At 37.2% G+C, this 15,866-nt stretch overlaps 1 protein-coding gene across 5 annotated transcripts in view; it reads right to left on the bottom strand.

The window, feature by feature from the left end:
* The window catches only part of CTNNA2 (catenin alpha 2), a 492,413-nt gene that overhangs the window by 43,240 nt on the left and 433,307 nt on the right, over positions 1-15,866 (bottom strand). For all 5 annotated transcript variants that reach the window (XM_086612567.1, XM_086612566.1, XM_086612568.1 and 2 more), the window contains 2 exons: positions 8,905-9,056; positions 799-912 (listed from right to left, as the gene is read on the bottom strand). In XM_086612567.1, coding sequence (XP_086468693.1) covers positions 799-912; positions 8,905-9,056 — 266 coding nt within the window. The remainder of the gene's footprint in view (positions 1-798; positions 913-8,904; positions 9,057-15,866) is intronic.

The raw sequence follows: 15,866 nt of genomic DNA, 5'->3' as shown, positions 1-15,866 counted from the left end.
GCACTGGTCAGGCTGCATCTCAAATCCTGTGTTCGGTTTTGGTCCCTAACTACAAGAAAGACATTGAGGTGCTGGAGTGTGTCCAAAGAAGGCCAACAAAGCTGGTGAAGGGTCTGGAGCACAAGTCTTATGAGGAGCGGCTGAGGGAACAGGGGTTGTTTAGTCTGGAGAAAACTAGGCTCAGGGGAGACCTTATCGCTCTCTACAACTACCTGAAAGGTACTTGTAGCGAGGTGGGTGTGTAGCGAGGTTACTTCTTCCAAGTAACAAGTGATAAGACAAGAGGAAATGGCGTCAAGTTGCACCAAGGGAAGTTTAGATTGGATATTAGGAAAAATTTCTTTCCCAAAAGGGTTGTCAAGCATTGGAACAGGTTGCTCAGGGAAGTGGTTGAGTCACCATCCCTGGAGGTATTTAAAAGCCATGTAGATGTTGTTTTTAGGGACATAGTTTAGTGGTGGACTTGGCAGTGGTAGGTTAGTGGTTGGACTCAATGATCTTAAAGGTCTTTTCCAACCTAAACGATTCTATGGAACCTGCAAGGTCTTCTCCTACAGCACTAGCTGGAGGAAGCAGCTGATACGAGGCATCTTATAAGCCTAAGGAAGATCATTCAATAAAGTCAGGACTTTTTGAATAAATGAGGCATGGAAAAACTTTAAATGCTTAGGTTAACTTACTCCCATCCCTTCTTAAGTGACCCTGAAGATTTGAAATCACTGCATTTGCTTTCGGAGGCACAGCTTTTCATTTGTAGCTATACAGACACTTAATGTAGTACATGGGTTTTATACTCACCCTTGCACTCTGGCCAGCAATAAGCTGGTCATCTTCAGTCTGAACACTTGTTCGGCTGCGAACGTCATAATCTTCCTGCTCAAAGTCTGAATCATCCTCTAGCTCTTCAGGGGTCTAGAGAGAGAGAAAGGGAAAGAAAGCAAAAGAGAGGAGATGACAAGCTTATAAAGGATACGGACAAAGTCCTATGTACAGTAAGCTCTTATTTCATCGACTACCTGCCCAGAGAATGCTGTTTCTCTTTCTTTTAAAATTAACTTTTCTGTCCAAGCAGTCAAGAACTGAAATTGAATTGTCTTCTAAATTAAGTTGTTTCAGTTCTAGTTTTCTTTACAAACAGCATTTATCGTTACCTTGCTGAAACTCTTCTTAGCCCTGTTAACATGATGAATGTAGTTCCAGGAACAAATATCCTTTTGAAACAAAAGGAATGTATTATTTCAAAATAATGTTATTTCATATATAAATGGATACTACTATTATATTACTGGAATCTCCACATAATCTTCAAAAGAGAAAGTAAATACCTGGGAAAAAGTAACTAACATCCTGGAAGAAAAAGTTATCAAAGCAAATATGAGATTTCCCCTTGAAAGAAAATGTGAATGTAAACCACATGTCAACTAGTTTTGAAGCAAATGTAAAATTTATAATCTGTTTTAGCTTGTTGGTTCACACAGTTCTTTTCAGATACAGATCTTGGAATTTGTCTCCACATTGTTGTGGTTTAGGCCGATCAGGCAACTAAACTCCACACAGGTGCTCATGCACTCCTGCCCCCAGTGAAGTTGACAGGAGAAAAATATAATAAAAAGGACTGAGGATTGAGACAAGAACAGAGGGAGCACCCACCGACCATGGTCCCGGGCAAAACAGACTCGGATGCGGGATAAAACAATTCAATTTATTAACAGTTACTTGAGAGGATAAAAAAGAAACAAAGCCAGATCTTAAAAAACACCACCACCCCCCCGACTTTTTCCTTTTCTTCCCGGCTCTACCTCTTCCCCCAGCGGCACAGGGGGACAAGGAATGGGGGAGTGCAGGTCAGTTCATCCCATATTGTTACTGCCGCTCCTTTTCTCAAAGGAGGAGGAGTCTTTACACCCTTTTCCCTTGCTCCAGTGGATCCCGTACCCACAAGGAAAATCCACAGACTTCGCCAGCATGAGTCCTACCCGCAGGATGCAATCCTTTCCCATTGGATTGCTCCAGTGCAGGCTTTTACCACAGTCATGGATTCTTAAGGGTTTGTTGCCACTTGCTCCAGCGTGGGTCGTCCCACGGACTCTGGATGCGTCTGTACCTTGTCGTGCATCCCATTCTCCATGACCTCTCTCAGGCTCAGGCATCTCTTCTCTGCCGTGGGCTTCTCCACGGGCTGCGAGTGGGTCTCTGCTCCACTGAGTACACCCTGGCTGCAGGGGGGCTGCTGCCGTCTCACCACTGGTTGCAGGAGAAACTCAGCTCCGGCACACCTCGTCCTGTTCCATCTTTACTGACCTGGTGTCGGTGTGGCTGTTTCTCTCAGATCTCAGCCCTCTCTGGGTGAACTCGGCCCAGTGGCACCCCGGGAGTGGGGCACTCCCCAAGTGGCTCTGCCGCCGCCATCCTCAGTGGGTGGCGCTGGCCTGGTGCGGGCAGCCCCCGGCCAGGAGCCGGGGAGAGGGGGCAGTGCCCTCCTCCCTTCTCTCCTCACCCCTGGGCAAAGCACCTTTTCCGGTTCCTTTGTCCCAACTTAAATAGGGCAATTCGCAAAGGCGCCAATTGGCTCAACCCCGAGGGGGATGGGAGTCCGATCTGGTGGCCAGAGACGGGTCTGATCCGGTTCCGAAAACAGGGAAGTCAAAGGGAGCAAATCCCCTCTTCTGCCACCAGAAACCCCTTTACACAAACCCAACACACATGTCTAAACTGAAACCATGTTATCTCTATTGGTGGCGCTACGAATGGTGAGAGGATCTCTGGGCAGATTGATTAAATCTAGTTATGTATGTGCCATCTTCAGACTGTTTAAAATGTTGGAGGGAAGGAGAAAAAAGATAACTGATGGATCTGTTTATTTGATATTTTCAGCTTCTAGCAAAAAATTAGCAGCAAAAAAAAAAGTTTCTTTGTGTATATTCAGAGACTCAAAAAGCCTACTTTAAACCCTTATTTAGTACTATATTTAATATACATGGTGCAAAAAGAGAAATAGGCTTTAGAAGGAAGATTATTTTCCATTTTATGCCTGAATAACATCCAATAGAACAATCTGGCCATGAGTAACTTTTGTAGGTACAATACATGATCATGCTAATAGAAAAAGAAGATCACAGTAACTGTGCAAAGAAATCCTCACCTTACTGGATACTCATATGCCTCAGTGTTAACCTAGAGGGCCAACCACTACAGAAGAAATCATCCACACTGGCATTTCATGCTTGGAGGCAACGTCAAGTTTGCTAGCAGAGGTGCTAATCATTGCCAGTTGTCATTACAGCTCTGTCTTGAAGATGCTCAGTCACTAGGAACTGGTCCAAACCCTCTAACAGGATGTAGAGAAGTCTTCTGGCGTTATTTATATTACAGCCTGGTTTCCAACATGAAGTGCACATCACTGTTTGTAACGGAAAATCAGCTGCTTTGCTAGCTACGTAGTGAAGTGCACATGATGGGGAGAGTAAAACAGTCATCACACGATCATTTGGCTTAAAGAATGTGAATTCAGTATGTGTTTGGATGCTGAGTGCTGGAGGAAGAAATAACCAAGTATGACAGTATGGTAATGAAACTCAGGCTGCATCTCTGAAGAGATGCATGTACAAATAGTGTATATCACAGGACAGAGAGGAGGTGAAGTTTAGGTGAAAAAATGAATTCTGCCACAGAATGTCCAATGCTCTTGCCTTCCAAGCACTTTTAATCACTTTATTCTCTCTGCTCAGCTGCTTGAGGTTAGGATGGGACTTTAAAATCTGCCATAACCAAAGCAGTTATTAAGAGAATGATGTAATTCCCTGAGTGAAAGAGAGTATTTCCTATCACAGGGCTCAGCTTTTTATCTCCCTAGGCTTTATGGTGAAGAGCTCCTTCTTCACAAACCAGCTGGCTCTTCCCCATCCTCCAAGGCCATTCAACTAGTCAGTTGCACTGGTCATTGTAAAACCAGCACCCTTTCCCCTCCAGGTATACGATTCTTAGTTTCTTTTGTCTACACTTTTATAGATAAGACTATAAAAGACAATGTGCAGCCCTTTCCCAGGCCTTCGTAGTCAGAGTTGCAGTAAAGTAAGGGCATAATATTCACAGCATTACATCTCGACACTGTAACCAGCCAGGACATGAGGATGCCTTTTAAAAAGCTAAAATATTCTGAAAATTCTGCATTTCAATGATTTATTATTTAAAAACATCCAGAAAAAATGTACTGCTGTTACTGTGTGACATTCGAAATTGTAAAATTTGTGGTCTTTAAAAGATTCAAATTTAATGGGAATAGATGTTGAACTCGGAGAAAATGTCGTGCAAAACAAAAGGACAAGTTAATGCAACTGTTAATAATATACTATGAGTGCAAGAAGTCTTGTATTTCCCCTCTCTACAAGTGAGATTTAATTCAAAACGAACTTTCAGATTCACTCACTTAAGGTTTTCGAGTGTGGAGAATTTAACACCCTCATTTTCTTCCAAAAATAGCTACATTTTTCATTAAGACGAAGAACAGCAGTTAACCTTGATCTGCATGCAGCCATTTCAAACATGCTGCATGCTTTTCACTCTTGCACCATTGCTTTGGTTTATCTGGTCTCTTGGAGATGCAGCCCATATATAACAGGCTGTCCTATTTGTTCAGGCACAAAGGAGAAAAAAAGAAATATTGCATTGAAGTACCTTGACTTAAAGATTTTTACTCTTAGCAAGGCCTTCTAAACATACCATAACAACTCTAATTTTTCTGCACGACTAACAAGACCTTGGTATTTAAACCCCAGTTTCCAAGACAACAAAGTCTGGAACTTAATTTATCTGAGTTGGAAGACAGAAGGGCTGAATCCGAGTTGCAGACACCTGAATCTATGGTCACACAAACATAGGAAACATGGATTTGAGATCGGAGACAGCTTCCAAACAAAACTCTGGCAACCACCAGTGGCAAGAAGAGCGAGAGTAATTTTCAAAACTAATAGATTTTAGGAACACATTGATTTTAAGAGAAAAATGGACCATTTTCAGAATTTCCAGTCTGTTCTGTAGCACAGGAAGTAAGACTTCCCAGGACTAATTTTTTTCTAATACGGTATCTCTACTACATATAGAGCATATTCTTCACTTCATTCATCTAATTCAGATGAATTCTCACAGTGTAGAAGAATCTTTCACAATCATGGACAAATCACACAGTAAATATATACTTTCTCTTTTAAGATGCATGCTTTATTTCTAATATGAACTCGATGACTTTCAGTTTCCAATTATTGGATTTTTTTTTTTTTTTAAACTATCTCTCTGGCTGCTAGACTGAATATCTTGCTGTAAACAAGTTATTTTCCATCAATATAATTTTGTTTTATCTTTTGTAACTGCAGTGCAAAAATGCAAATTATGCATGTATAAGTCATAAAATGGCATATATATGCAGATTTATAAATGCTATTTGCTTAATATTTCACCAGTTCAAATATATTTGATAAAGATAGAAACACCACTACTGTACAGTACTGTATGAACTTAAAAAAAAAAAGTAAGATGCAATTATAAGAATTTCAGGACTGTAAACATCAAATCAAGCTAACCTTGTAACGAAAGGAACGAGACTGAAAAGATATTCCTCCATTTTTTACTACAAAAATACCCTCTAATTCTAAAAGCGAAAGAAAAAAAAAGCCCTTATAATATGCTTTTCTATTCAACTCCATGCTATTCTGTACATTTGTTTTTGTACAAAAGCAGTTGCAGCCTTTTAATGATTTACAGTAAAAACTCTCTAAACTCAACCTGACAGCAAGAGGCAGTCAATATAGACAATGGACCTCAGAGCACCCTTTGGAGATAGGTTATTTAAAAAGATGGTGGGATTCTGCACCAAGTCTAGTCTTCCAGAAGATCTAAGATGTAGCACCACTTTGGATTTCATCACAGTGGCTAATCCATAGGTGATAATGGCTAAGCCTACATTGACAAGCGTGGAAGAGCAGAAGAGGATTCATACATCCACACAGTTGGGGCTCAGGACCCCACATTTCCACCACTCTCATTTCATTTTTATTTAGACTCGCTGCAGGCTTCTCCCACAGACTGAAAGTCCCTTAATGATAGAATAGAAGTGCATTTAAGATGCTTCTAGAGCGCATCTCCCAGGACTACCCTAAAGAATGGAGTTCATATGCTCTAAGACTGTAACATGAACTAAACATGTCAAGAGGGAACAACTGGAGATTTGCGCCAAAAGTGCACTTCTGATCCAAACAAATAGAACACTAATGCTGACGTAGATGCAACTTACTGTGAGGTTGCCAATAGCAAAGGTCATGTGTGAAAAGAGAAGACTGGCCTGGGAGATGCATAAGAATGAGAAAAGGTGCCAGTGTGATTCTTCTTAACTGTAGAGAGGGTTTCTTTCTAATAACGGAGGGAATTTCATTAGCAGCTATGGAAAAACAAAGTGTAATTTGATCCCTATGCAGTAATATAAAAGATGTTGGAACCAAGTTATTATTTTCTATCTTAATTTTAGGTTCTATAATTATACTCCTAAATGTATTTATACTATTTCTTAAGTTGGGAAAGAGATTTTTTCTTCTGTACAGATCACAATAATATTCTCCAATGCAAAAACGAGTACTTTCTCCTCCAAAGGGACAATAAAATCTCCACTTTTAAGGGAAAACAGAAGAACAGAGATTATCCCCCTTTCCGTCAGCCTAGTGAAAGTAATAACACCAAAAAAAATTAATTTAAAACGTGGCTTTATTTCCTCCATGGAATGAAGGAATCATCTCACATAAATTCAATCTTTCACGGCATGCACATGAACAATTACTGCCTGAAAATAATTGTTTGTGTCAGATGCTTTAAAAAGTTTGCAATTTTTTTTTTAATAATTCTGCAAGAAGTTTTACAGCCTGAATTAAAAGAGTGCATGAGATTTAATAGATTATTAGATAAAAATATTCTAAAGACTATCTTTTATAGCTTAATACTCAAGCTTTAATTATACATTCTATTTCAATATGAGATGACTGGATGAGAATTTTAAAGTGTCTCAAACTGAAACTAATTTTGTTTTCTACAGAAAATAAGGTTCTGATTTAGCAAATTCTGGTCTATGTAAGTTTATATATGTGGATTTTCCCAGTTAACTCACAAGGATAATGAGTCCATTTATGTGCTTTAGTTCTCTGCCTGGATAAGGAGCACAGCATTTAGCTCCATAAATAAGTTCATTGTCTGAATGCAAAAATACATCTTCCTAATCTGGGTAAGCAGAATTCATTAACTCATATCATACAAGGAGCGGAAAGTGGTAGTGATACAATGGCCAAAGTAACCTGGGATGTTTCTAAGGAGACTGAGAAGCCTGCATGCTGATCAGCTTTCCAAGCTAGTGATTAACATAACAGTAAAACAGCAAAGAAATAACTGAATGTGCTTCCAGAATTTAAAATGGTGCTTTGGCTTAGCAGAAACATCTCACCCAGTATGGACAGTCTCGTGACAAACTCTCTGGGACAGCTCTGATGTACAGGAGGGTGCTGGAAGCCAGAACTCTGCACAAGGGACCACAAAGCGTGGCTCTATAGCAGATCCCACCTGATGTTTGTGTCTCGTGAAGCAGTTTAAAATGACTCATGAGAGATTATAAAAGATCGAAATGCACTCAGAAATGTTCATGTCCTAAAAGAAGTTTGGAAACTGCTGTTACAGACTAAGAAACTGGATAATAGAAGGAAAAACGAAAACCCTTTACTATGCAGATCTTTTGTTTCCATCCCGGTCTGGAAGAGTCGCAAATACCTCAACGTTGCACACTCAGAAAACAGGACAGGTTTGCCTCCATTCTCACTCATGATTATAATTCAGGCTACTTGAGATTGGCACTGGGTATAGGAATGGAATTTATGTTTCGCGGTTATAAAATTAAGCCTGTCAAAAGCTTTTTCTGAAAATGTTAATAGATAGTGACGGATGACTAAAATGAAGCTATTTTGGAGTGCTCCAACTGCCTGAAGTCTTACAGCAGTGCTGTACTCTACTCACAACCACAAGTGTATTTTACCTGTTTGCTCAAAGGATGAGTTGTTGTTTTAGCACTGTTATTTGCTTCATAAGTTCTCCTTTTGTTTTTCGCCACAGCTTTGTTGTATGTGGCTTTCACTGGGGCAGCTTCAAAGGAATTTGAGTTTCAAATGAGAGTTTCAATTGCTAAAGTGATGTCCAAACCCAGTTTGGTCTGGTTTTGGTTTTGCTTTTTTTTTTTTGTTTTTAAATCTTTGACTGTAGACTACACTGAAAAGCAATACACACATCTACTTTAACAATAATTATGTTGTTCTGTGGGTTTTTTATGTATTTGTTTGGGTTTTCTTAAAAGATGCCTAAGCAAATTGAATCAACTGGTTAGTCAAAGCTGAAATGACACATTCTTTACCTCAGTAAACATTCAAAACCATCCCTGCATAGGCTTACTGGAGCAGCAAGATAATTTATTTATTCATTTAGATTTTAACAAGACTTACCTCATATCCTAGGCAGCACACATACATTAGGAAAAAAAAAAACAACAAACAAGCAACAAAATTCTACATAAACTTTGAAGATCTTAGCAAATTAATGGAATTGCTATGGAAACAGTAATGAAGTGTGTATCTATGGGCAGCTGTGACCAAATCTTCTCCTAAGTGATTAACAAATTAATTGTGGTTCATCCCCTAAAATACTCTCATCTCTTTACTTACAAATTCTTTTTTGCTGCACATGCTTTTGTTTCATGCTTGTTTCAATGCCAAGCCTTTCTGACTTATTATGAAACAAAGTTAATTCAAAGAAGCCTTTATATTCCCCTTATCCAAAGTGATACTTCCCTGTAAGTCCCAACTTTTATTTCCCAGGTGCCTTACATACCCTTATCATCAGAACAGCTTTCCTGATGTCACGAACTCCATCATAAACCAAGCGGGAGGCATCGATGAACTCATTCTCTTCAAATGGCTGTGGGACATTCGCACTCAAAGCTTCAATGGCAACTTCAACTTGTTCAGCAAAACGTGGCATAACTAGATTAAACCAAATAAAAGGCAGTAAGATTAGACACTTTCTTTCATGAACATCTTCCCCCTGCCCTTGGGCATAAATACTTTCCAGTAGAGATGGTACATACTGTTGTTACAATTTGAAGACCCAAAAAGGCTCATGGGGTGGGTTTGTATCGACTCTACACACGCAGAGCTCTGGCACATTTTCTGACAGCATGGAAATAGCCATCTCCATAGTCTCTCCTCCAATTGCACAACAAAGAACATAAAACTTCCTTTAACAAGTGTGATTTGCTAACTTTTAAAAGACTGCAAGCTATCTGAGCTATCAGTAAAGTACATTTGAAAGCTTTACAACTTGGAATGAACACAGTATGTATTTATACCAAATGATCAAAGCAATTGTAGCCGTTATGCCTACTAATTTAGATAACTAAGTGCAATCTAGCTTATATTCAATAATTATAATTGTATAAGGGACAAAACATGTTTAGAATGCAAAATCTAGAAAATTACTTTTGTGAAGATATGTAAATGGACATTCTGTTTCTTCACTATCTTCATGTATATAACACAAAAAATAGACATAGATATTAGCTAACGGTATTATAAACTGTGGTATGAGCTTTTTGAATACATATCTTAAAGCAATTATTTACTTATGTAAATAGTATAAAAGCATTCCTTGAAGTAACCAGAGGCTTTTATTCAAATTTTACACCGGATTCCTTTGAATGTATAATCATACACAGAAAGATACATTACACACACAAAAAGATAAATGCTCCCCAAATCACTCCTCTAACAACTTAAACTCCAGTCCTACACACAAGAACATGAACACCAGATCTCACTAATTATAATGCAAATACACTCCTGTATACTTCTATTCAATATTTTAATGCTAATATATGAGCGTTAAGCTTTCATATAACACAGGACAAATAAAATTAATGCTTCAGTAAAAAACTGGATAAAAAAGACATTGGGATTAATTCTTACAAATTAAGGAATTTGGCTTAAGCCTAAGATTTATAGACAGTAATTTTTTCATTATATTCACATCATTTTATTGTTTTCTTTTTTTCTAGCATCTAGGTATCCATATCATATACCATTGGCTTTATTACTTCAGCATAATAACTGGAAGAATGGGAAAAGATTATTCCTAACTCAGTTGCCTTTTTTTTTTTATAATATCTTTCTTTATCGCGTTGTCCCTAGACTCTATTTTTAATACACTTGTTGGTAGCCTGATCCCAACTGATAAATACAAAGGAGAATTTCTATTGTCTTTTTCATGAAGAGCAGTGACAATCTTTCATAGGAAGTAAACTGTTATACTGTGGCAAGAAACCACATTTTCTTCTTGACTTGTCCTTAAATATACTTTACTCATAACGAAAACTATGTTTTATGCATCTTACTTATCATCTGATTTAAAGTGAAAACACACAAAAAACCATGATTCAAGACTAGTTTACATTTTGAAGAACAACTGGTAGCAAGTATGAGCTTAACATTTCTTTTTCAGGCATTTAAGTATTACTCATTGGATGCTAAAGGAGAACCCTTTAAAGGGATATATCTATTCGAATCTTGTTTATTCTGCCTATATATGTCCAAACGTACAGATATATATGCTATATATACACATCTATCTATATGTATATATGTGCTTAGGGACATGGCTTAGTGGTGGACTTGGCAGTGCTGGCTTAACAGTTGAATTCGATGATCCTAAAAAACTTTTCCAATTCAAACCATTCTAAGATTCTCTATATGTGTTTGTTCATGTACACATATGATGAAAGGACAGATTTGTATCTTTCATGTAGATAATGTTCAATAAATGCTTCATATATATTGCAGAAAATAGGAAAAAGTGACAGCAAGAATAGACTTTGAAAAAGTAAACATTAACAAAACATTGCTAGGCAGAGGGGAAATATTTTAAGTAGAAAAAGAGTTTGAGAGCGCTGGAAGTTTTGGAAAGTATTAACAAATGCATATATCAAATTATCTTAATTAACGGAACACTTGAAAGTGTAGTAGGAGATGAATATGATTGCATAAGGAAGTCTTTAGCCTGAACTTCAAAAAGCAGTCATTAAAAATATGACAAAAACAAGCAAACGTACAGAATAGAAGAAAAATTATTTAGGGTCATAGGGATAAAACAAATAAGGCTAGAGATGGAACAATGGCAACAGATAAGGAGGTAAAAAATCTTAATATTTAATGTCCTTAAATTTCTATCTAGAATTTCCTAAATAGCAGAGGTGGTCAGCTATTTAATATAATTAATAGTAAGTGCAACAGATCTGAATTAGGAATTGCAGTTTTGAAAACATTTACATAAGCATAAGAAAATGTATCTATTAAATATGTCTTCAAGTTAACAGAGCATAGTAAAATTTACCCTGGAGTTCTTAAGAAAATAATCAAAGCAATTTCTGAACCATGTTTGAGAACTCAAGAAAAACAATAACAGTGAAAGTTCCAGGGATTTATAAAAAGAAGAAAAAGCACATATCTATTTATATAAAGGTATAGAAGAAAAGAATGAAGAATTACAGGGTATTCAGCCAAATTTCAGTACCCAGACAGAAAATGAAACATGACGTAAAGCAATTACTGTTTAATTATCTTGTAAATAATGAGCAGATGTCGGACAGGCAACAGATTTGTCAAAATACGTTGCATCAAGCTATTACAATATTTTTCTTGACAGGGCAGCTAACTAGTGGGTTGGGGGAACCAGTAGATATGATACAGCTTGATTTTGGTAGGATTTTTGACATGGCCACACATGACATTCTTCAAAACAAAACAAGGGAAATGTAAATTAAATTACTGTAAGGTAGACATGGAACTCATGAAAAAAAACATCTCAAGGAAGAAGTACCTGTGGTACCTTGTCAAACCAGAAAGATATGTCAAGCAGATTCTTGCAGTGTGCCTAACAATGTTATGCTATTGTACAAATTGCAAATGCCAGTCTAGATTTATTACAATATATAGAAAAAGACTTGAGAGAAGATACTGTGAGGCTGCACAGTTAAGCCCTAGTTGCTCTATATCCATTTTTTAAGTACCCAACTGAGATTTCTGTAGCACGCATACAAGAAAGATGTGCAAATGTTTTTTATAACCTCATATTTTGTGGTTGTATCCAAACATATTTCTATGTTTCCATAACATAATTTAGTCCAAATAACATAAATGTTTCTATACCCTTATTCTACAAGCTATTTCTCAATCATATTTAAAATACTCAAATGAAGGAACTTCCACTAACTCCTCAAGGAAATTGTTTATAGCCTGATAGAATTCACTAGTCTGATTTTTTTCCCCAAAAAAAGAAGATAAAGATGCTTATTTTAGTTGACTATTGCAATTAATTTATCTTCTTGCAATATATATTGTAATTTACATTTAACATCTAAACATTTTATTTGGGCTACAATTATTGTTTTCCAATTTTGCTTTTTACTTGGCCTTCGAATATGAAAGCATACAGAAAAAGGAGGCAGAGATACATGTTGTATTTGTCTTGCTAGTCTGGTCACAAGCAGATCCCCTGAAATTGTAGTCTTAGGCCCAGAAATCTACAAGGGAGATACAGAAGTGAAATATTTTAAGAGGGTAGTTACTTGCTAAACCAGAACTCCCCTCCGCCCCGTTATCTGGAAAATTAAAGTATTTAACGGGACGCTATAGGGTCTTTGTTCAGCACAATATCCTGCAAAACGCACTACAATACGAAAACACTCCTCACCAGAAATAAACATTTAATTTCTGAGAGATGTTTGAAACTTATATATTACTTTACTAACACAATGCTATTGAACTTAACGATCACACTTCGCTTGTAATGGATGTACAAGAGGAACAAACAGATGCTGGTCACAGCAGAGTTCAATTGTCAAAGGATGACAAGATCTTCCATATTTTTCCATACTCTTTCTGTATGGGATTTTTTCCTTTCTACCTAAATTCTAAAGTCCTTCAGCTCATTCAATGAATCTTTAAATCAATAGTGTTCTGGATTGAAGCACCACTTGTAATTTTCTCACTATGCCACTGGAAAGATGCCAACAGTCCTGACTCCATTTGTTCGTTCGAGAAGCTGCAGTAGCAGATTCACAAGCACCAGGCCATGGGGAGAAGATGGAAAGTTACATTTTGTTTGTTTCAGTGAACATGCAGCGCTCATTCTTGACCACATGTATTACCACGATGACTGCCCATTGGCTGTGAAAGCTTCTTTCAATAATTTTGACCTTATAGACCTTAATTTACATTAATACATGTGAACATGATCTGCAGTTTCAAAATGGAAATAAATAAACTTTAAGATACATTACCAATTGCTTGCTTGCCTATTGCATTTTTACATCAGTGATCTTTTTTTATTAGACAAGAAAGAAAAAACATCTTAAACTAATAAGATGTTATTACTTATAGTTTCTCTAAGCATATGTTGTCATTTAATGCAGTAAAGTTTGGGGAAATTGAGTTAAGAACTGTATTATTCTCTAGTTAAGGTTATTGGGCCACACTTGAGGAGCTCCACAACAGCGATGTATGGGGAAATACCTAACTGAATTCCACCCACAAACCTCCAGCCTTTCTTATCTGTCATTTACTGCACTAGGAAGGATATCCTTATGCTGACAGTGAAAGAGCTACAAGCAAATTTCAGGCAAAGGCACGCGATCCGTATCTGGACTTGAAACTTGTAAATGCATCAGACAGAGGATGATTCATTTATTAGGTACAGGGAGATTATCTATGAATTTCAGATTCAGAAGCAAACATATTTTCAGGGAAAAATTAAATATCGGTTTCTTAGTTTGAACTGTGGTCTTGAAAACTGTTACGCATACACGTAGACTGAAAAATGTGATCCATTAGCATCTCTCAGTATAACTACATGAATTAATCAGGCACCTGCAAAAATGTTGACAGAATCAGGTCCCAAGTTTACAGCAACATTTCCAATTTACTGACATTGTCATTCTAATAAATAAAGATTTTAAAGCCTTTCTGTAGATGAGTTTTCAATAGCATTAGAAATAACATCACTGCAAACAAAATCTAGGCTGAACTGCTGCTAGAGAACAAGCTGGGAAACAACAAAGATAAAATTACTTCTATTTCACCTATTGATTATAATTCTTTTTTTTAGTATCAGCATAATAGAAAAATAGCATATCACCACGGGTGAATTCGTATCTTGATAAAACCCCGTATTTTCTTGTGAACCATCCTACTCCACACAGAAAATATATTCTTTAAAGCTTTTATTGGTTGTTTTTTTTTTTTCCCCCACCCCATCCATATCTCCTACATATTCAAATTACCAAGTAATTATTGATTTTATAAAAATATTCACTCCACTGACTTTTAATCCTGTGGTAATCAGTTTGAACTGCAATGTTTGTACTTAAAACCATAGCCAAAAATGTTGTTTAGCTACAAGGAGAACAATAAGATCACTTAGGTTACATAATAATATTACTGAGATTAAAAAAAAAAAATATTCAAAAAATGTTTGGTCGTTATTCTTTATAGCATTAGAATATTAAGTTTCATTATATACAAAATTAAATGAATGCTTAGTTAGTTATATGCACTTTCATGGCCTTATTATTTAGGAATGTAAATTCCTCACAAATTTAAGTAGATGTAAACGTTCAGTAACCTAGAAGGGGAGAACTAAGAGAACGAAAAAAAAGTCAAGGTGCCTTCAGGTGCACAGGTTTGTAATTCTTGGTGGCATCAATGGGAGTTAGGAACGTTGGCCTGGCTTCGTCTTACTTCATACATCTTAAAGTTAGAAATTTGTGTTATCCTATAACAAATGGAGATTAGACTATTAATCACACCTACTTTAAGAAAGCAGTTCAAGTTCAGTTGAATCAAATTCGGACATTCTTCTGCCCACTGAATAGAGAGGAAGGACAGATGATTGACCAGATACCTGCTTTCGACAACCAACTTTAGGCATAAATAAATCCCATTCTTGCACCAAATTCTAGAACACTCTTGGCTCGAAATCAGAAGAGAGCCCAGGAGAGCACTGGCTGAGCAAAAAGTGGCTACTTTCCACCCAAATCTCACTGAAACTGTGAAGCGTTCCCAAAAGTCTCCACTTGGGGGCATTTTTTTCTAGCCAGAAGTCTATTTTTGAATGGCATTAGCAGAGCTACTTCTTAGAGCTTCATTTTAAAGAGACAAGCACCCACACTACTCTTTTTAGTAGCCAGGGGTTTGGGTCCAAGGGAATCACCCTTCTGAAAGATGAGAGGTTGTCCTCTGGAGCCAAACTGTCCTCAGTCAAACCAGATGCTTGAGCTCCAGAGAAATGACTGATCTCATATACATTCCTATATTCAGCTTTGCCCTCTGGGTAGCTCTTGGTAGCTCTGCATTCATTTAAGCATTTGTAGTTGTCCTTTGGAAATTTGATTTTCCCTATATATATAAATATATATTCTTTATATTTAGACATAAGGAAGAAATTTTTTACAATGAGGGTGTTGAGGCACTGGAACAGCTTGCCCAGAGAAGTTGTGGCTGCCCCATGCCTGGAGATGCTCAAGGCCAGGTTGGATGAGGCTTTAACCAACCTGGTCTAGTGGAAGATGGGGTTGGAACTAGATGATCTTTAAGGTCCCTTCCAACCCAAACCATTCTATGACTGTATGATTCTATAGCATGTTTATAGAGACTAGACACACACTTTTAGGTGCCAATCACCTGGCTGAAATAGCCCTTAAGTGGCTTTAAAAATCTGGTCTAAATTGAGTAAGATTATTCAAG

Source organism: Tauraco erythrolophus, chromosome 5 (assembly GCF_009769465.1).
Source record: "Tauraco erythrolophus isolate bTauEry1 chromosome 5, bTauEry1.pri, whole genome shotgun sequence".
Lineage (NCBI taxonomy): Eukaryota > Metazoa > Chordata > Aves > Musophagiformes > Musophagidae > Tauraco > Tauraco erythrolophus.
The sequence above is the reverse complement of the archived record's forward strand: the minus strand, read 5'-3'. Positions and strand labels throughout refer to the sequence as shown.